Source organism: Typopeltis vanoorti, chromosome 23 (genome assembly GCF_054136105.1).
Source record: "Typopeltis vanoorti isolate ZY-2024b chromosome 23, IOZ_Tvanoo_1.0, whole genome shotgun sequence".
Taxonomy (NCBI): Eukaryota; Metazoa; Arthropoda; class Arachnida; order Uropygi; family Thelyphonidae; genus Typopeltis; species Typopeltis vanoorti.
The window spans coordinates 63,226,048-63,249,003 of record NC_143571.1 but is presented as its reverse complement, the minus strand read 5'-3'; the positions used below and the strand labels follow the sequence as shown (position 1 = coordinate 63,249,003).

At 36.8% G+C, this 22,956-nt stretch overlaps 1 protein-coding gene across 1 annotated transcript in view; it reads right to left on the bottom strand.

The window, feature by feature from the left end:
* The window catches only part of Alg7 (Alg7 dolichyl-phosphate N-acetylglucosaminephosphotransferase), a 73,019-nt gene that overhangs the window by 12,612 nt on the left and 37,451 nt on the right, over window positions 1-22,956 (bottom strand). The window contains exons 5-6 of the mRNA XM_090413220.1: window positions 6,009-6,093; window positions 3,552-3,740 (exon numbers count right to left, since the gene is read on the bottom strand). Of these exons, the coding sequence (XP_090269346.1) occupies window positions 3,552-3,740; window positions 6,009-6,093 (274 nt within the window). The remainder of the gene's footprint in view (window positions 1-3,551; window positions 3,741-6,008; window positions 6,094-22,956) is intronic.

Genomic DNA, 22,956 nt, shown 5'->3' with positions numbered 1-22,956 from the left:
CATATTTACTGGACCTCTGTTCAGGACATGGACCAATCATTACAAACACCATGTTTCAACATAAAGATGTGCACAAGTTAGAAGACACAAGAATAGGAAAAGCCTCATTGACTACATCATTATTAATAGTGATATCATGCTTGTTCAGTATACAAGAGTGCACAGAAGATTTGAAATTGGATGTGACTTACTTAATACTAAGCAGGATTAAAATGGATATCACATTAAAAAGAACAGTATGAAAGAAAGTCTTAAAAAGAATTAAAGTTGAGCAGCTTTCACAAGTAAATTGTAGACTTGACTATAGAAACAATATTGAAGAAAAAATTAAAAATTGAGAACAAGAACTAAATCTTGGAGTATCAGTGGCAAACTCTGAAGAAGACATTGATTGGTTCAGCTAGGGAGGTATGTGGTGAAGCTGTCTGCAAGGATAGAAAAAATAAGAAAACCATGATGGACACAAGAAGTTAAAGAAGCAGTCCTGTAAAGGAAGAAAGCATACCAAAAGTTCCTAACAAATAAGTCAGAAGATGTGCTAAAAAAGTACAGAGAAAAATGAAAGAGCTAAACTGTGTGTAAAAGTAACTAAACAAAAGTCATAGGAAGACTTCGGTAAGTAGAAATGCTGTGAAAAACTTGAAATGTGGAAAGCAGCTGGATAAGATGATATTCGACCAAAAATGCTTAAGTATGGAGGTATAAAAGTTTTGCAGTGGCTACACTGCATAGTTTAGAGGGCCTGGTCAGAAGGTCGTATTCCCAATGATTGGGGGTAGAGCTCTCATAGTAACCATTCTATAAAAAAGGGAATAAAACTGAATATGAGAATTACAAAGGAATTTCTCTATTAAGTGTTCCGGATAAGATTTATGCAAACATACTTGAAGAGGATAAGAAAGATTGTGGGAGAGAAATTGGAGAACAACAAGCTGGGTTCAGGCCAAATACAGGTTTGTCAAGATCAGATTTTCACTTTAAGATGAAAGGTTGAGAAATCGTTGGAATATGACAAGGATCTGTACTGAAGTTTTATAGATCTGGAAAAGGCATATGACAAGGTGCCTAGAAAACACCTTTTCAAAACATTACAATTATATGAGGCGAATGGAACCTTATACAGAGCAATACATAGTCTATATTCAGTCAGTCATTGAAGGAAATACAGAAAGAATGTTTGAGGTAAAATCAGGATTAAGACAAGAATGCACATTATTTCAACTCTTATTCATCATCTATATGGATAACATTATGAAGGAAAATGGCATCATGCCTGATATTAGAATTGGAGATGTTAAACTTAGCTCTTTGTTTTATGCAGATGATGGACTCCTAAACACGTCTAGTGCAAGTCTCGAATTCACTAACTAAATTGAATAATAGCTATAACAAATATGGCATGAAAATCAGCAATAAAAAGACCAAAACTATGAAAATAGGCAGGAGCATAGAAAACTTCAGCTGCATTCTGAATATAGCACACGTGATATGAATGTGATAGCAACAATTAGCACTGTTCCAACATGCATAAAGTAATGAATTTATCATTTGTATTATGGTTTATCAATTATATTTAATAGTTGTGAAGTTATCAAAAACATGTAATGCGTAATTAATTGTTAATAGGTTTTTGTTGTGTAAAACTTTTATGTACCACTATCCCTGATGATGTAAGTCTTATGATGGATGAAACTTGTCAGGTTTTAATTGCTTACTTATTTTTAATAAACTCCTTATGAATTTCAGAAGTTGATCATTAAATTTTTCACCTACATTTTTGTATAGCTAGAAGTTTATATTGTCTTCTTAGGGTGTTTTCCTATTTTTCATCTTATTTATTGGATTTTTCAGTTCTGACATCATAATATTTTATGATCCACATAAACCACAGTAAATAGATTCATTTGGATTAAAGTCTAGTTTCGCTTTGTAGTATGTGTTTCATAGTTCACTATGAAAAAAGTTGCTCTTTTGAACTAAGATATATGTTATCATCTCAAAAGCAATCCTTTTTTTCAATAAATTACATTGCAGAATAAATCCAGATAAAATATTTTGCTGGTATTCCAACTTTTTTTATTATTATTATTTATTTTATTAAATCCTTCCCACTTCATTTCTTTTATTAATAAGCAGTGAGATATAATGAACATATTGATAACACTGGCCAACAAAAAAAAATTTTTTTTCTGCCGATTATGATCTGATACTTGTTTTTTACTAATTTGGGTGCACTGATTTCAAATATCAAACCCATTTTTCTCTATCACGTCAGGTTTTTCCTCTATGGAATTTTCTTTTTGCTAATTTGTAAGTTTTTGATAGTTTTAAGGAGGCAGCACTATTTAGAGGATCAAAAAAATCGATTTTTTAATATTATTTTCTGAAAGTATGTACTTTTAAAAATCTGTTCCTAACTTTTTATCAAGAAATTCGAAAAATTCCCGAAGATATAGCCTATTATTCAAAGCGGTGCGCAGATCAGAATCTGAGCACTCACCGCTCTCGCGTGTTAGTAAACGAATAAATGCATAAGAACCTGCAACAGCACGTACTGGCGCTTTGAATGCGAGAGAGACCGATAACCGACCTAATACATTTAGGTGATGAAAAGTAGGTGATGACAACTGCCTAAAATAAATGAATGCTATATGCATCATAGTGGACAAAGAACGATCGAAATCAGTCAATCGTTAATCGATCGTGAAAGTATGATGAGCGCTTATAATGTTTCAATAAAGTCTCTGTTTTTTTTGTCTTGTTAATTGCATGTTAGTCGGCAGTGAAGAAAATACATCATGTCTACTACTCGAAATTGTGTCAACAGTGTAGATTCCTTCTGCTACATTTGTGGCAGCTTTACTGTTCCCAGTGAAAGGACAAATATCACTGATTTCATTAAGAAAGTGTACTTTGCATACTTGGACGTAAAAATCATCAGGACAAGTCATGGGCTCCAAATAAAGTGTGTAAGTCATGTGTAGAAAATTTACAACAGTGGAGCAAGGGAAAATGCCAAAAATTAGCTTTTGGCATTCCAATGATTTGGCGTGAACCGAAAAATCACGTAGATGATTGCTATTTTTGTTTAGTTAGGCCTCTCTCGCATTCAAAGCGCCAGTACGTGCCGTTGCAGGTTCTTACACACTTATTCGTTTACTAACAAGCAAGAGCAGTGAGTGCTCCGATTCTGATCTGCAATAATAGGCTATATCTTCGGGAATTTTTCGAATTTCTTGATAAAAAGTTAGGAACAGATTTTTAGAAGTACATACTTTCAGAAAATAATATTAAAAAATCGATTTCTTTGATCCTCTAAATAGTACTACCTCCTTAAAACTATCAAAAACTTACAAATTAACAAAAAGAAAATGCCATAGAGGAAAAACCTGACGTGATAGAGAAAAATGGGTTTGATATTTGAAATCAGCGCACCCAAATTAGTAAAAAACAAGTCTCATATAAAAGTCAGCAAAAATTGTGTTGGACTGTGTAATTATTATCATTTATAACACATATCAACAGAATAAACAAAAAAAAAAGTCACTTACCTAGGTAACCTGTGTCGTGGGCATGGTACAAAGTGAAATAACTGAGGAACAGAGAAAAGAAAGTTAATTACTTGAGGAATAAAAAACAGAATCATAGTTTTACTGAAATGCCCTAAAATACCAACAACTGCAAAAGTCATCCCTGCAAAATAACAATAAGTGTCGCCAACAAAGAGCCTGGCAGGATACCTGAAAATAAAATTAATATTATACTTTTGCTTTAATATCATGTAAGAATAATTAGATATATTATGTTTAGTGTTTTACTATATATGCAATATGAACACATTTTGAAGTCTCACATTTCTTAATAAAGTAAAAGGTTGCTTATTATCAAGTGGATAGCGTACTTATTCTCCATCCAACAAGTTATGGAACAGATAACACTAACCATTCAATGTGCATGGATGTTTCTGAAAGTCTTTAGATGTAGACAATTTTTATTATCTATTGTACAACCTTTACCCTGCTTATTAAAAGGCCTGAAGTTGCTTGATAATCTGGAAACTGTAGAGCAGGGCTTACAGATAACTAATCTTAGTTCACCTGAGGTACTAACATACTACAGGTTGATAGATCCTTTCATGACTGGGATTTACATTTAAAATGATATGCCATTATTAATGTACTGACAAGAGATGGGCTAATCTAAAGGAAAATTATTGATAGGAGATTAGTAATAATGTAAATTTATTGTGGAGTACTCTTAACATCCTCTACACCTCTTGAGGATACATAAAGGAAATTGATAGAGTAAGAAGTGCCTTAGGAGACAGACATATAAGATTTCATAAATTGTATTCCTGTTTAATGCTTTACCCAAGTGTGAGCAAACAAGGTTTGTATGTGAAGTATCTTCATGACTTGGGCTTTACCCAAGTGTGAGCAAACAAGGTTTGTATGTGAAGTATCTACATGACAAGGCTACTTGTATAATACAGCTGATGACTTCAAACAACTGCTTCAGTATCCCATAATGTAAAGCACACTTTTCAGAAGTTCATAATGCATAACTGATGCCAAGTCATCTGCCTCTATATACAAGTAGCCCAGTCATGAAGATACTTCATGCACAAACTTGGTTGGTTTATGTACACTTGGATAAGGGATTAAAAAGAACAGAATTTGTTGACAACTATAATTTATTTGCTAAATAAATTACACTTTCTACAACATCTCTGATCCAGAGTATTTTCATCATAAGGCAACACATTTTTTGCTACTAGGATATCACACATATATATATATATATATATATATATATATATATATGACTTCTACATTAATTTAACCTGTGAAACTTGTGCGTTTGTTGTAGTGCAAACTCATGTTTCACATTAATAATTTACTATAGGGAATTTTTTTAGCATATAGGAAATTTGCTGTAGTGAGTTTGTTACAGTGGTGTTTGCTATAATGAGAGTTCACTGTATTTCCAAGGATATCACTCCACTGAACTGGCAACTACCATTCCTCCACTTCCCTCTAATCATGTATAAACATGCCACTCATCAACATCCATACTGAGTTCAGTTCCAAAGTTATTCAACCAACTTCTCATCCTCTTCCTTCATTCAATGTATCTGTTCTTTGGAATAACCTCTCCCATCTGTTTACTCCAATGAATACAATCTCCACCTCAGTTCTAACCCAAAGAAAAACAGATTCTTTACTTCTCTCTAATCACTAAACCATACACAGCACTGCATTTTGTAGGTCTGACAGCCTCTCATGTGGGATTGATTATATAATAAAGGCCTGTATAGCCCTGTGGAAATGACGTTTGTACCCATAAGGATAGGCCACATGAAGGCCTCAGTTTGACAGAGTCACCAACTAAAGGAACTTTTTCTAAGCCCTTCACTGACAATTTAGTCAATCTATGGCACAGGCAAGCAGGTTTTTTTCTCCTGGAAACTCAGGTTTTTCATCCTCTAAACTCAAGAAAACTGACTGTAGACAAATTTATTGCATTAGGGTTAAGCACCACGAGAGGGCAACACTTGTCTCTCTTCACTGGAAACAATTTATAATTAGTAATAGTCTCAAGCCAACTATCTCTAATTGGCTACTGGTGAAAATTCTACCCTCTCATTCTCCAAAAGTTAGATAGGACTAAAAGTGTCTTGCCTACTCCCTATAAGGAATAAAAGGCATAAGCAGAACACACACATGGAGAGAAGAAACATGCTACAGGACAGAAAGGGGAAATAAAAATAATGGTCAAATATGTTCTCAGTCTTTTAAGATGCGAGTAAAGCAACTTAGGAAAGGGTAAGTTTAGCTTCCTTACAATCAAAGGAAATCTTAGGATCAATCCATATTCAAATAAATAAAGACAGAAGCCCAATGTTTATCTTTAAGGCATCATAAATTATTAAATGGATTTTTGACTTTTTATAGGGAAAGGCTTTTAATCTTTATTCATGAATTTTAAATATAAATTAACGAACTTACCAGTTATAATAAAGAAGAGCTAGGCTTGTGAACAGGAAAGGTGGCATAAAATACAGAGAAAACATATGAGGCTTCCAACAATCCCCTAAAAAAAAATTGAAATTTCCACATAATATACACAGAATTTATTTGTAGATGCAAATATACACATTAAAATATGTATATTATATTAATGGTAGTGTTTACTCTCTCAGGGGCTCACATTGGTGAGTATGGGCATGGCAAACCCGAGATATCCAAGCTAGACCTGATCTTACTTCATACAATATACACTTGGTATATCATATCTAGAGACTGGTCTTCTACTCTTCTTTCCCTCTACTCTCTCTTACTTCTTACTCCCCCCCATGCTATTAGAGCAACTTGAGGGCGAGGGGGTGACTCTTTCCTCTCAAACTGTAGTTTCCACTATCTACTAAAAAAAGCGGCTGAATTCAGATCAAGGAGTGGTGGTTGGCACTTGACGAAAACTTAACCATTGAAACTGAATGAACTCTAACCAACCTAAAGATACATGCCAGCTCGACCGTCGCCCAGTCAAACAAGGGTCGTGCCCACTATTAGGGAACCAAGATAGTGAAGGCGAAAAATATGCTATTGGAACAAAACATCACCTAATAGACAGGAAAAATATAATAAGCATAGGAACATGGAATGTAAGAACTCTTCACCAGGAAGAAGCAGTGGAAATACTACTGCATGAATTAGACAATTACCGATGGGAAGTGATTGGACTCTGTGAAACCAGATAGACTGGAAAAAGAGAATTCCACCATGAACAGTACAAAATCTTAACTTCAGGTAGGGAGGAGACAACAAACACCAAGAAGGAGTAGCACTTATATTAAAACCAAAGACTCAAAACTCTCTACTGTCCTATAATCCTATCTTACCTAGGATAATTAAAGCAAGATTTAAAACTTCAATTGGATCACTAACTATTATTCAAGTATACTCACCAACTTCGACATCATCAGAAGAAGACATTGAAGAGTTCTATATAGATTTGCAAAAAGCAGTACAGCAGTCAAGATTTCCTAATTGTAATGGGGGACTTAAACGCAAAAGTAGGCAAAGACTGGGATACCTGGCCAAGAGTAATTGGAAAGTTCAGGTATGGAGAAAGCAATGAACGTGGCGAAAGACTGCTAAACTTCTGCTCAAATAATAGACTAACAATAACCAACACTCTCTTTAAACATCCAAAACCCCAAAGAAAATGGACATGGATATCACCAGACAGACAAACCAAGAATATGATAGACTATATTATTGTAAACCAAAGATGGAAATCAAGTATCCTAAACTGTAGATCCTTCTCTGCAGTTTGTGGATCAGACCATAAGCTAGTATTAGCAAACCTAAGAATAAAGTTAAAATCTGGAAGCATTTTTAGAGTCAAAAGGAGACTGAATGTAAAATAACTATAAGACAACAATATTCTAAGAAAATATCAACTAGAACTAGATAAAAACCTGAAGGAACTACCAAAACAGAATATAAACACCGAAGAGCATTGGGGCAAATTAAAGGAAATAATATTAAATTCGGCAGAAAAAACAATACGTTGCACGGAAAGAGAAAGTAAAAAGGATTGGATCTCGAATGAAGTAAAAAGGTTAAGCGATCAAAGGAAAAGCATGAAACTAAAACAGAAATGAATATAATAGATTAACCAGAGAAGTTAGAAAACTAGTTAAAAGAGACAAGAATAACTGGTTAGAAGAAAAATGCAAAATGGCAGAAAAGCTATCAAAAGAAAATAACCTTCATGGATTTATATAATAGACCAAATTAGTAAGACACGGACAACAAAAATTCTAATGATCAAAAAGAAAGAAGAACAACTAACTGAAAGTAAAACAAAAAGAATGGCCAGATGGGAAGAATACTTCAAAGATTTATATAATAAAAACAGCTCCCAGGATATGATTCCAGCCACTGAAATGGAAGAAGAAACAAATATCTTTACAAAGAAATAATAGCACACAGCATAGAAAAACTCAAAACTAGGAAAGCACCTGGCATTGATCAAATACATGCAGAATTCTTAAAAGCAGGAAAGGAACAACTTTTGGAACTATTAAAAACATTATTTGAAAGGATCTACAAAAACGAAGCAGTGCCTACTGATTGGACCAAATCAGTCATAACTCCTAGATACAAAAAAGGAGATAAAACAGAATGCAATAATTACAGAGGCATTAGCCTCCTCAGTATTCCAAGTAAGGTTTTTACGAAAGTACTCCAAAAACAAAATAAGCAAACAAAGCACAATTGATCAACTATTCACCTTAAGACAGCTAATAGAAAAGACACTAGAGTACAACCAAAGTTGCTACATAAATTTCATAAACTTTCGTCAGGCATTTGATTCAATCCGTAGAAGAGAACTATGAAAAACTATGGAAGAATTTGGAATTCCCAACAAAACCATAAGAATAATAAAGAATCTGTATGAGAAATCTGAAAGTGCAGTATGAACGGAGGACACCTTAACCAACTGATTCCACACACAGAGAGCAGAGTAAGACAGGGATGCCATCTGTCACCAGACCGGTTCAATTTTACACTGGAAGAAACAACCAATAAGGCCTGAAACAATGAAGACTCCAGAATCGAAATATATGGTAAAAATGTGACAAATTTAAAATTTGCAGACGACATTGCATTACTTGCAAGCACAGAAGAAAATCTACAGCAAATTTCTGATAAAATAAAGGAGGAGTGTATAAAATCTGGATTAAACATAAATATAGAGAAAGCAAAAATTATGCAAATAGGAAAAAGAAGCACCAATCTGAAAATTGAAATTGATAGTAAAAATCTAGAGCAGGTAGAAAACTTCACCTACCTTGGAGGAGTTATTGAGTACAATGGTGAAATTATAAAAGATATAAACAGACGCATCAGTCGAGCATCCCAAACTTTTGGATGACTTAATAAAATATGGAAGTCAAGTGACATCAAACAAGTAACAAAAGTATAAGAATCTATGAAACAATGGTCCTCCCAATACTCCTCTATGGAAGTGAATGCTGGAATCTCAAAAAGGCTGAAGAGAAAAATTATTAGTTACTGAAATGGGTTGGCTAAGAAGATTACTTGGAGTATCTCTGCTGGATCGACTAAGAAACAAAGACATAAGGAAACGACTAAAACAAGAAATAACAATAATAGACAAAATCCAAGAAAGAAGACTGCGATGGTTTGGCCATGTGACCAGAATGGGAACAAAAAGACTACCATCTAAAGCCCTGAATACAACGATGGAAGGTAAAAGATCCAAAGGACGGCCCAGAATTAGATGGATAGACAAAATAAAAGAGGACCTGAAAACCAAATCACAACAAGCGACACCAAACTGGACAGAATTGTTTGGACTCTCCCGGGACAGATAGAAGTGGAAAGAGTTCAAAGGCCTCATCATCATCGACACAGATGATGGAAGAAGTGTTTACTCTGTATTCGTTTTAATAACACTTCAACTTTAATTCAATAAAAGGCAAACTAACATCTTCATTAAGAACCCAAGTTGCCATCAGTAAATGTTATTGCTATTAGCACAGAAATCTCTATGTTTGGAACAAGGAACAAACCTAATAATAATGGTAAGAACTTGCTTGATTTCTGTTCATGACATGAAGTCACGCTGCAAACACCAACTTCCAGAATAAAGACATGCACAAATTCACATGGGGAAAAAAAAAGACAAGGAATAAGAAAATTCTCAATGATTATGTTATCATTACTATTACTACGGGCAACTCCAGGGAGTCATTAGACTCATCAAGGGAGGCCCCAAATCATATTCATCGCAACTATTTGACATTCATACAGTATCTATCATACCTCGCCTTAAACTCATTCACTGTCACAGCATCCACCACAGACTCAGGGAGCGCATTCCACTCATTCACTACTCTAAAAGTAAAGAACCCAGCTCTAACACCTTTACTAACCACACTTTTGCCCAGTTTCCATGGATATCCCCTAGTCCTCCCACAACCAGCCGTGTTCTCAAAAATATCTTCTGAATTAATTTTATAGAAACCCTTCAGTAATTTGAATGTCTCAATCATATCTCCCCTCCTCCGCCTATCAACCAATTTTTGCAACCCACAAATCCTCAACCTGTTCTCATACGGTTCATTCCACAGACCTGCTATCATCTTGGTCACTCGCCTATGGATCCTCTCCATCTCCTCCCTATCAAGAAGAAACCTAGGTGACCAAATCTGAGCACAGTAGTCTAGATGGGGTCTTATCAAGGCTCGATAGAGAGGAACAATAACCTGCTTGTCTCTGCTTGTCAACGTATTCTTCAGCAACCAAGTGATTTGATGAGCTGTTTTGGTCACTTTTGCAATGTGTCCCCTAAATTTCAATTCCTTATCTACCAACACTCCTAAATCTCGTGCCTCATCAATTTCCTGGAGCAGGGTTCCGCCAATGCAGTAAACTGCCGCCAATCTTTTCACCCCAAAATGCATAACCTTACATTTTGCCACATTAAACTGACATCCATTCTCCTTAGCCCAGACCTCCAATCTATCCAAATCATCCTGCAAAATTTTGACGTCATCTGCATTCACTATTGCCCTACCCAACTTCGCATCATCCGCAAACAAATGAACTGTTCCTCTCAGATCATTTCCTATATCATTTATGAACAAATTAAACAGCAGTGGTCCAAGAACAGATCCTTGTGGCACACCACTAGTCACAGGCCGTCTTGTGGACTCTACTCCCGAGTAAACCACTCTCTGATATCTCTCCGTCAACCACCATCCTATCCATCTCACCAACCCTATGTCCATTCCCATATGCTGCAATTTACTGATTAGAATTCCATGTGGAATCCTGTCAAAGGCCTTGGCAAGGTCCAGTAGAATCACCGTAAACCCATTACCCTTATCCAGTTCAGCCGTCACTGTGTTATAATACGTGAGCAAGTTACTGAGGCATGACCTACCCTTCACAAAACCATGCTGTCCCCGATACAGTATCCCATTTTCTTCTATCCAATCTTGTATTTTCCTCTTGACTATTTTCTCTAAGACCTTGACAATGATTCCTGATATGCTAATCGGTCGGTAATTTACAACAGCAGTCTTGGAACCACCTTTATGCAGTGGAACTATTTTCCCCTCTTTCCACCCGCTCGGGACTAACCCAGAGCCGAGACTCAAATTAAACAAAATGGTTAAGGGTACTGACAATTCTTTAGCTGCTTCTCGTACAACACGAGCTGGTATACCATCCAATCCCACAGATGTATTGACATTCAGGTTATGCAATAGACTACTCACCACCACTTCATTAACCACAATTCCCGTATAATCTACTGGGTTATTCGTTTCTGCAATGTCACCACCTGGATGATATACTTTTGCAAAGTGCTCACTCAGTAACTCAACTATCTCAACTGATTCAGTTACCTCCCTACCATCGGCATTCTTTAAAATCAATCTGCCATGTACATTTTTCCTTTTACTTGCTACATATCTAAAAAACTGTTTAGGATTCTCTTTAGCCTGCATGGCCATGTTCTTTCGTAATCCTTTTTTGCTTTTCTTACCACACTCGTCACCCTTCTGGCCTGCACTTTATACCGTTCATGTGCCTGCCGGTCACCCTTCTCCTTAAATTCCCTCCATAGTTGTTTCTTTTTTTGCAACTCCAGCTTAAGTTGTTTCTTTTTTTGCAACTCCAGCTTAATGGTGTTATTCATCCATTTAACCCCTACTTGATTTTTTATTCGGACTCTAGGTATACAGTCAGCCATTGCTTCATGCAAGCACTTCTTAACTACCTCCCATGCACTATCAACTTCTAGTCCTTGCAGTTGTACATGCCATGGCACTGAACCAATCAAACTCCTAAGCTTGTCATACTTTCCAGCCCGATAATTCCACATGTACCCTGTCTTAATTGAAAATTCTACACCTTTAGCCACCTCCCAAGTTAAGACACTATGATCACTCTCACCGATTGGTGGCAATGTGGTCATATTTGTTACAGCCAAATCCTCAGATGTAATTACTAGGTCAAGCACTCTCTGACCCCTAGTATTTTCCATTACATGCTGTCGCAGATAGTTATCCCTTAATAACCGCATAAAATCCAGTTCCTTCCTCCCGTTTGTCCTCTCCTTACTCCAATCAATGCGACCATAGTTGAAATCTCCCATAATAATCACCCTCCTTCCACCCATTTTTTCTATTTGCTTGTTCATAACAATGTCTTCAAGTTGACTCAGAACACAATAGGAAGTGATCATCATTTAGTTTTGATCAAGATAAAATTCAATAATGTATTGAAAAGAAAAGTATTTCAGCAAGTTATAAAAAAAAATCAAAGTCAAATCAAATTCAGAAGTGAACTGTAGACTCAAATACACAAACACTATTCAAGAGAAAACAGATGATAGAAACTATGACCAACTCCTCAGCTGGTCATAGTTTCCTGCTTTGTATTTCAGCACATGACTTTCTGAGTGAAATATCCATAAAAAGTCATGGGCTGAAATACAAAGTAGCAAGGCACAAGTCATGAGAACTTTGATTTGAACACAGTGGCCAAATTTATGGATGTTTCACTCAGAAAGTCATGTGCTGAAATACAAAGCAGGAAACTATAACCAACTGAGGAGTTTGCCAGATTCTGTCCCATTGCAATGGTTGCTAGATGGGAAAGGCCTTTACTGGCGCATGGGAAGCATTTCAAAAATGATTAACGAATGCAATATTGGAATGTGTCCCTAGGGTTTTGGAGAATAAATAGGGTAGGAGGAGTGAAATAGATGTGCAGTCTTATTAAGCAAGAGATTCTTAAGTAAAAGCTTGCAGAATGAATACCATATGCATAAAGATAATGTCAGTTAAACCATAAGAAGTAGGCCAGAAGAGTTACAACTACTATAATTTCTGAGTGTTAAAAAAATTGGCTCTGTAAGCTAAAGACAATGCAAAAGAATCCTATTGTTATGCTGCGAGGTGTATGAAACACTGAATTATAAATATCAGCATGCATAAGAGGATGGCTGAATGACAAATATCAAAATGGGGGATGCGAGTCTGAAAGATTTAACATGGCCAGTAGTGTACCATGGAGGTTCAGTCCTTGTGTAGAAGTGTGGTTAGCAAGAGTGTTGAGGACTAGATTTTGGAAGGATTTGATAGTTGACATAAAGCTTGCTGATGATGTAAAGAAAGAGAGAGGGTAATCAGGAATGCAGCTGATAAACAGTATTTGCAGAATGATTTGAACAGGCTGGAATTGTAGGCTTGAAAATATGGTTGTCAGTTCAATGTTAGTAAATGTAAAATTATGCATTTTGGAATCAGATATCAATGTCATATTATACTGGTGGGATTATGATAGAAAAAATGATCACACTAGAGATTCTGAAGTTTAATAGATAGGAAGATGAACTTCAAGGGGACATATAGCAAAGATTGCAAATACAACTTGGATGATAATTGGAATGCAAAAATGAAGCTTGACACATAACGATAAGGATGTCATTTTGTCTCTTTACAAGCCTTGATAAGACCTCACATGGATTACTGTGTGCAGGTTAGTCCCCTGGTGATGCTGAAATGATGGAGAAACAGAAAGTGCAAAGGAGAATATTAAAGATAATGATACTCATTCACCATAGCAATCCATTCAACTCATTACCATACAATCAATTACCACTCTCAAAGCAAAAAAAATCTAGTCCTCAACACTCTTGTAAACCACACTTCTACACAACTTTCAAGATTAATCCTTGGAAGTTGTGTAGAAGTTGAATATAATAATAAATCAGGAAAGTGTAAAAAATTTTGAAGGCCATTAAAAAGCTAAGAAATGGAGGAAAGAGTACTAAAGAAGGAATTAGATAATAAAAGTGACATGAAAACGGACAATAGTCTAAATGGCATATTCCGGTAATTGGACCACATTTTTTTAATAAGCTATATAAAACACAATGAATTAATAAAAGACCCGACAAGTTTCGTAAGTCATTTGACTTACATCTTCAGGTGTAAAAGGTAACTGAAAGTTAAAACAACAAAAAAGAGATTAATAGTTCATACTATATAGTTGTAGCCGTCTGACTATTCATAAAATTAAAAATCAGAATGCAGATTCAAAGCAGTGCTGGGTTTAAATAATGCTGGATGATGCCACGTTCTGTTGTTCACATTCATAATGTCCAAGGTCTGAGTGAGGTATATTTTTTTATTAAAGCTGACTAAACTTGGTGGAGAATTAATCCTTGATTTTTATTGCACTGTGTTGGTATTTTAAGCATGTTTGCAGCTCTTTAAATTTCCTTATGTAACAGTTTTTTTCTATGTTCGATTTTGTATTCTGCCATAGTATATTGTGGCCGGTGGAAGTGGTATGGAAAGCTAGACCTGATTTCTGCTCTCTTCTGTTTTGCACATCCTTTTGGTGTTCGTTCATGTGAATTTCTCCAGAGCTTCCTGTCTGTCATGCGTAGCAGATGCCATAAGAACAATAAATTTTGTAAACACCTGGTTTTTTTAAAGGATGATGAGGAGGTTTCGGGGGATGTAGAGATCTCGAAATTTTTTCCAGAGGCCAAAAGGCTACTGTGATGTTATATTTGTTAAGTAATTTAGCCATCTTGTCTGTAAGATTTTTGATATATGGAAGCGTGATAGCATTTTTGAAATCTTGTTTCTGAGAGATGCTTATAGGAGGTGTGCGGAGGATTTTTTTGATAGTCTTGATTTCATAACCATTCTTTTGAAAGATCTGTGTTAGATATTCCAATTCTTTGTTTCTCTGTTTTTCTGTGCTGGAAATGTTATACGCTCTGTCTCTTAGGGTTTTTATTATACCTATTTTTTGCGAAGGGTAGTGGTGTGAGGTCGCATTAAGAAATCTTCCATTTTTTTTTATTTCTCCGTAAAAAAGTCACTGATTTTCTTTTGCTTCTTGTAAGCTAAACTCTTTTCGAATGCTTCTTCTCGGAGCTGCATTAGCAATAAAATTTTGTGGAATGGCGTATCATTCTGCTTATCCCATTCTATACACATATTAAACTGTCAACTGCCTCTTCATGTTTTACATTTTTTTTCCCTTCAAGTTCTTTATCATCATCATAATCAGCTTCTAATTGATTCTGTAGCATCATATTTATAATTTCAGCATCTGATTTCATTTCGAATTCACTTTCAGTTCTGCATGTAATCCATTCCGTAATATCTGTTGTGAAATATCAACATCTGGATTTATATTTTTAACTAAATTATGCACGTATTGAATTTCCTCTTTTTGTATATCACCGTAATTATCTTGGTAAATTGTAGAAGGCCACAGTTTTTTCTATGATGCTCAAATTGCTTCAGGTTCGAGGCTTCCCAAGCAGCAGCAACTGAGAATACTACATCCTTGAAATTTATATTTTTTATTGATGTGGTAACGTCATAATTTTAGGAAATTACATTTAAAAGCAGGTCTTCACGATCTTTTAATTTATTGGATTGCATTATGTTCTGATCCATTGGTTGCAACAATAGAGTACAGTTTGGAGGCAAAATAATAATACGTAATAAATAAAACTTTTCTTTCAAACTGCAGTTTGAATTACTGGAGGGTTCGGACTAAAGAGGTTCGGATTAGCGAGATACCACTGTATAGATCTCTGTTATATTCCCATGCTTTCTCAACTATTTGTCGTAAAGTGAAGATCTGATCCTGACAGCCTCTGTTTGGCCTGAATCCAGCTTGTTCTTCACCAAGCTTTTCTTACACAATTCTTCTCAATTTTCAAGTATACTTGCATATATCTTACCAGGAACACTCAGTAATGAAATGCCTCTGTAATTCTCACATTCAGTTTTATTTCCCTTTTTATATATGGGTACTATGAGAGCCCTATCCCAATCATCAGGAATTCGTCCCTCGGTCCAGGCTTTCTGAACTATGCAATGCAGCCACTGAAAGACTTTTATAACACCATACTTCAGGATTTCTGGCCGAATATCATCTACTCCTACTGCCTTTCCTGCTACTTCAAGTATGGATATGTATTCCTGACTGTATGACTGTTCAGTGTTTTTTACCACTGTGCTATCACTGCTTGTTTCATTTAGCAATTTTTTGAAGTAATTACTCCATACCTCAAGGATATCTTTTTCTCCCATTTTCATGTGACAGTTATCATCTCTAACTCCTTTTACAACACTCTTTCCTCCATTTCTAAGCTTCTTCAACAACCTCCAGAATATCTTACCACCTTCTTGATATTTATTTTCTATGTTCTTGCCAAAGTCCTCCCATGACTTTTGCTTAGCTAGTTTTACACAGTGTTTAGCTTTCTTACATTTGTCTCTGTATTCTCTAAAAGCAGAGGCTGACTTATTTGCCAGGAACTTTTGATATGCTTTCTTCTTCTCCTTCACTGTCTCTTTAACTTCCTGTATCCACCATGGAGTTTTGATTTTTCTATCTTTGCAGACAACCTCACCACATGCCTCTCTGGCTGAATCAATCAGGGTTTTCTTCAAGGCTTACCACTGAATCTTCAAGGTTTGGTTACTGTTCTCAAACTCTTAATTTTTTCTTCAATAATTTTTATGTATTTTAGTCTACAGTTCACATCTGAGAGCTGCTCTACTTTTATTCGCTTTAAAACTTTCTTACATGTCATTCTTTTCAATATGAAATTCAATTTTATCCTGCTCAAGACTACATAGTGATCACTTCCAATTTCAAATCCTCTGTACACTCTGGTGTCCTGCACCAGGGAGAAAACATCACCATCAACAATAACATAGTCAATGAGAATTTTCTTATTCCTTGACTCTTCTCTCCATGTGAATTTGTGCACATTTTTATGTTGGAACATGGTGTTAGTAATAACCAGCCCATGTCCTGAGCAGAACCCCAACAGGTATTATTATTAGCTTTGTGCTTTTCTCCAAATTTTCCCAAAATAGTTTTGTATGTCTATCAATCGTTTCCTACTCTGCTATTTAGATCCCCAACAAGGACCAACTTTTCCTTTTTTTCATTGGGTCAGTTGCTTTCTCTAAAGCATGAAAAAATTCCTCCACTTCTACCTTAGTAGAACCTTCTGTTGGACCATAGGCACAAATAAGTCTCATTGTCCAGTTCCCCATTCTCATATTTGTCCACATCACTCTGAGACTGTCCGCCATTCAAGAAGATTAGCTTCGTATTTAGTGTTGAATACTATGGCTACTCCTTCTTTTCCTTGATTGTCATTGTCTGAATATAACATTTTGTATTTATTACTCAGAAAGATCTCACCAGTTTTTGTCTTTTTTTGTTTCAGTCACCCCAATTATCTGGGGTGGTCGATCTGGTATTTATCTAATTCCTCAGCTAGCTCCGTTTCTTTGCCATTCAGGTTTCTTATGTTGATAGTACTGATCATTAACTCTGGTGATGTTGAGTTGGGGTGTGTTTTCAGATTCGTTCCAGTAGCTGACTTTTTGCTGTTTGCCCTGGTTCCCTAGCGGAAACAACGGGGGCCTTGTTTATCCAGGCGATGCCCCAACGAGTATGAAATTTTGTCATGTTGTACCATCATTTTGTATTTTGGATTAAGCCAATAATACAATTTGGTTGGCTAAATCCCAAATTGGCAGCCCATCCTTGTTCGTTCAGTATCCAGGTAGATACCCAACAGGGTGCACCACAAGAAGGTGACGATTGGACATTAGGTCAGAAGCCCTGGTCGGTTCTCCACATTCCTTTAAAGGCTATGTGGAGGTCTCCTCTCAGTTATATATAGCTTTCACCCTTAAGCACTATATATATATATATATATATATATATATATATATATATATATATATATATATATAAAATAGTGTTTATAGTTTATATAGTGTTTATATATATTTAGCATTTAGTTTAGTAGTTCCTCGGCAGTAAGGAATGATAGCGGCCGCAGCTTCAATTATTATGAACGGCATGTCACCAAGTCCACTGCCATTTAAGGACTATTTTGCGTAACATAATAAAGGATTTTGTGGCATGCAGTGCTTGCAGCATGTATGTGTCCCAGGAGTTGGATATGTGGCAGGTGAGAGAAGGGGAGTGCGTATATGCACAAAATGTAGGCAATGGGAAGAACTAAATAAATTAGATATTTTGATAACTGACCTAGTTGCATCAGGGACGGGAAATGAATGTCGGGTGATGAGTAGCGCGATAGGAGGGAATGATGAGCGAAATATGAATGAAAAAAATAAGAGTCAGGAGTGTGGAAGGCTTGAACAACTGTGCCGTTTTCAGGGATGGTCTTCACTGAGAGAATGAATGGCGAGTAATAGTGACTAACTTGCAGAAAGAGTTAGATGAGCTGAAAGAGGAGGTGGAATGTATCGGGAACGAGATGAGAAGTATGAAAGATGAGATTAGGTGAATGGAAGAGATGAATGCAAGGCAAATATGAGTAGGAGTGAGAGAGAGTTATGGAAATGATAGAAGAGGAGAGAATAGAAACAGTAGAAGAGGGGATGAGAGAAAGTTATGGGAATGATAGAAGAGGGGAGAATGGAAACAGTCAGCAAGAGGAAATGAGAAGAATGCAAGGGAGTGCTGGAACCAGGGATAGAGTGATGCCAGGGCAGCAGGTAAGTAGGAGAACACAGAGAGAAAGGATTAGAGGAGAGATAGTGAGGGATGCAGATGAGCAATCAAGGAACAGAGTAGTAAGAGATGTGATGTATGGAGACTTGATGATCCATGATGTGCAAGATAAGATCTCAAAGGAGTGTCTATCAGGAGGAATGGTAGAAAGTGTGGCTATGGCAATTAGGAGGGGTGAAAGGATGGATGAAATAATTGTGATGATGGGCACGAATGACTTGAGAGGCAATGTAAATCGGGTAGCAAGAGATCTCAGATTCTTGCTTGAGGTTGTACAAAAGAAACAGAGAGGAAAGAGTGTGTGTGTGTGTTGCCCAGGTATGATAGTGATGAGCTGAGCAGAAGAGCAGTAATACTAAATAGCATAATAGCCAGAATGTGTCAGAAGAGAGGATTGGAATATGTAGATGCTTGGAGGGCATTTGAGGACAGAAGGGAACTGTATGTGAGAGACTGCTTGCATTTGAATGAGGAAAGAAGAAGGTATCTGGAGCAATTGCTGTTTTCTGAACGAGTCAGTGTGTCAATGCAAGGAAACTAGAATTCCCAGGGTGGATGGTAGCAGGGATGGCCTCTTGTGGGAATGGGTACTTGGGGTAAGGGAAATGATATCAGGTAACACTGAGTTCAGTGGGGGTCTAGAGGAAATAATGATAGGCATAGCAGTGACATTTTTATGCTTTATACTAATGCCAGGAGTATCCAAAATAAAGGAGATGAATTGGTGGTGAATTGTGATGAATCGCATCAGCCTGGTTAAGATTATTGGGATCTCTGAGACGTGGTTGACAGGAGAGGATATAATAACAGGAATTGAAGTAGCAGGGTACAGCATTTTTTGGCAGGATAGGAAAGGAAAATGTGGTGGTGGAGTACTGCTTATGATGACTTATGTCCTCTAAGAGTGGAGGCTTTGGAAGGCAGTGACACTAATGGTTTGAAAGCATATGATGTGAGGTAGAAATGGCCAAGACAGGATATTTAGTGGGGTGTTGCTACAAGCCAAGGAGCACAGAAGGTGGGGAGCAGAGATGTTTAGGCAGTTGAGCTTGGCAAGTGTAAGAAGAATGATTGTTATGGGAGATTTTAACTACAGCAGTATCAGCTGGGAAGAGAAAAATGCATGTAGTAATAAGGGAATGGTATTTCTAGAATTCTTGAGGGACAAATGTCTTAGGCAACATGTAGAGGGAACAAGAGGTTCAAGAGTTTTGGATTTGGTCATAGCATCAGAAGAGCTGATAATAAGTGAGATGACATCTCTCCCACCAGTTGGAGAGAGAGTGACCATGTGGTTTTGACTTCGAAAATGAATAGACATGCAGGAGTATCAAAGAAAATGGAACATATGTGGAATCATAAGGCAGGTGATTATAATAGTCTTAGATATCAACCAGAGGCAGTTCCATGGAGGGTGGAATTGGAAGGCCAGGACATCATTAGTGCTTGGGGAATTCTGAAGGAATATTTGTTAGCAGCAATAGCAAGCTGTATTCCACGAGTGAAAAAGCAGACACAATTATGGAAGAGGTATAAAGAAAGGGGGGGGGCAGATGCACGAATAATATAAGTTGCAGGCCAGGAGAGTGACTGGTATGGTGAGGAAGGCAAAACTGGAGTATGAGAAGAGATTGGCCCTAAGATCCAAAGAAAATCCTAGGGAATGTTTTAGCTATGTGGCCAGTAGGAGGAGAAATGATTGTGGAAGAATGACATTGTGAGATAAAAATGGGAATAGAGCGACTGATGCAGAAGATATAGTGGATTTGTTCAATGAGCACTTTATTGAAGTATTTCATCCTGGAGAAGAAGGTTTTAATACTAGAGGGATAGGGCAGGTTCAGGGTTTGGAGGTGCAAGAGGAGAGTGTCTTCCAAATACCGAGTACTCTGGATGTCAGTAAAGCAGTGGGACTGGATGGTATTTCACCACAGGTTTTGAGAGAATGTGCTAAAGAACTGAAAGCTCTATTGACCTGGCTCTTCAATAAAAGTCTGGCTGCAGGAAAGGTACCCAAGGAATGGAAAGAAGGTAAGATAATGCCATTGCACAAGGGTGGTAGCAGACTGGAAGTGTCTAATCATAGGCCAGTTTGTGTGTCATCAGTAGTTGTTAAGGTCTTGGAGAAATTAGTGAGAGACTATATACAGCGTTGGGCAGATGAGGGTGATGTTATCTGTGAGAATCAACATGGATTTGTTAAAGAGAACTCATGCTTTAGTAATATGATTGCCATTTATAATAAAGTGACAAGAGCAGTTGATGAGGGAAGGGCATATACTGCCTTTTTTTTTTTTTTTTTTGAGTTTGCAAAGGCATTTGATAGGGTACCACATGATAAACTGATATTTAAGTTGCAGCACATTGCTGCAATATGTCAGGTTAGTCAACTGGATTCAGAATTGGTTGTCCGATAGGTATCAGAGAGTTGTGTATGGTGGGGCAATATCAAAGAAGCAGAAGGTTACAAGTGAGGTTTCACAGGACTCAGTACTGGGACCTGTATTGTTCAACCTTTATATCAATGACATTGTCAGTGGATTGCAAGGGAATATTCAGTTGTTTGCAGATAATGTGAAGCTGGGAAGGGTTATCAGTAATAGTGCAGATATGGCAGCCCTGCAAGAGGATTTGAATAAACTAGACAGATGGGCAAATGAATGTCGGTATCGGTTTAATGCAGCAAAATGTAAGTCTTGAGGTTTGGGACACATCAATGGGATGCTGCATACTCTGTGGGAGGAGTTAAACTGGAGGAAGCAGGAGAGACAAGAGATCTGGGTTTAATGATTGATAGAAACCTGAAATTTAGGGGACATATCGCAAAGGTGGTGAAGGTAACCTAGAGGATTGCTGCAATACTGAGAAGGAAGTTGCCCTGCAGAGATAAAAGCATTATCATTCCGTGAATAAGATCCTGATCAGACCACACTTAGACTATTGTTCTCAAATTTGGTCCCCAGGATTTGAAGATAAATTAACTGTGGAAAGGGTACAGAGGCAGATAACAAAGATGGTTTCAGGACTGTGCAATGTCAGTTATGTGGATCAGCTGAGAGAATGTGGGCTGCAGTTTAGTGAATAGAAGAAGGAGAGGTGAAATGATCAAGACTTTTAAACTGTTGAAAGGCAGTTACAGGGTTGGGCATTGGAGAGTTCTTTTGCTTGGTGGAACAGCAGGAAGGAGAGATGACAAGGGGCCATCCCTGGAAGTTATGAAAGGAAGTTGTGAGCAAGATGGTGAGAAGTGGTTTCTTTGCATGGAGGATGGCTGAACCGTGGAATGCTTTGCCTGAGAGAGTGGTGAAAGCAAGAACAGTCAATCAGTTCAAGGAGTGGTATGATAGACTGTGTTTTCTAAGGACCTCCCACGATGAGTCTCTTGACTCCATGGTGGCCTGAATAATAATAATAATTCAGAAGGCCTGGTCAGAAGGTTATATTCCAGAAGATTTGTAGAGCTGTCATAGTACCAGAGGCGTAGCTAGAGGGGGGGGGGCGATCTGCCCCAGGCAGCACTTTGAACCTTTTTGAACTTTTGTAGTTAATTCTCAAATACAGTCTCGAGAACTCATTTCCAAATATTGTAATACTACTGTGAATTTTCCTCACAATTGTTGTAAGTGTTAAATCATTGACGATTTTGCTACAGAAAAGCAAGAAAAAATAACATTTTAGAATGTTGAAATTAAAGTTTTACTTCGAAAATAAACATAATATTTTAATTTATTTCCCTATATATCATTTTGACTTTTTGTATTTTTGGTGTATATTGAGAGGAGCGACAAAAGCTCTAGCTACACCACTGCATAGTACCCATCTATAAAAAAAAAAAGTTAAATACAACTGAACGTAAGAATTACAGAGAAATTTCCCTACTGAGTATTCCAAGTAAGATATATGCAAGTATCCTTGAGAAAATTCGAAGAAAAACAGTGGAAGTTTCCCTTCCACATTTTTCTTAGTGCCTGAAGAGGTTGTCACAAGGAGACTTTCACTTTAAGACAAACAGTTGAAAATCATGATAATATAACAAGGAAAGTTATATATGGAATATAAGTTTTGTAGATCTGGAAAAGACGACATTTGGCAAGGTGCCAAGAGTAACTGTTCAAAAACCTTACAATTATGTGGTATCAATGGGATAGTATATCAAGCAAGATAGTCTTTATTTGAGTTGTAAAGTCAGAAGTTAGAATTGAAGATGGTGCAATGTTAAATCAGGTGTCAGACAAGGATGCACATTATCTCCAGTATTATTCATCATTTATACGAATCACATTACAGGAAGTGGTATTAG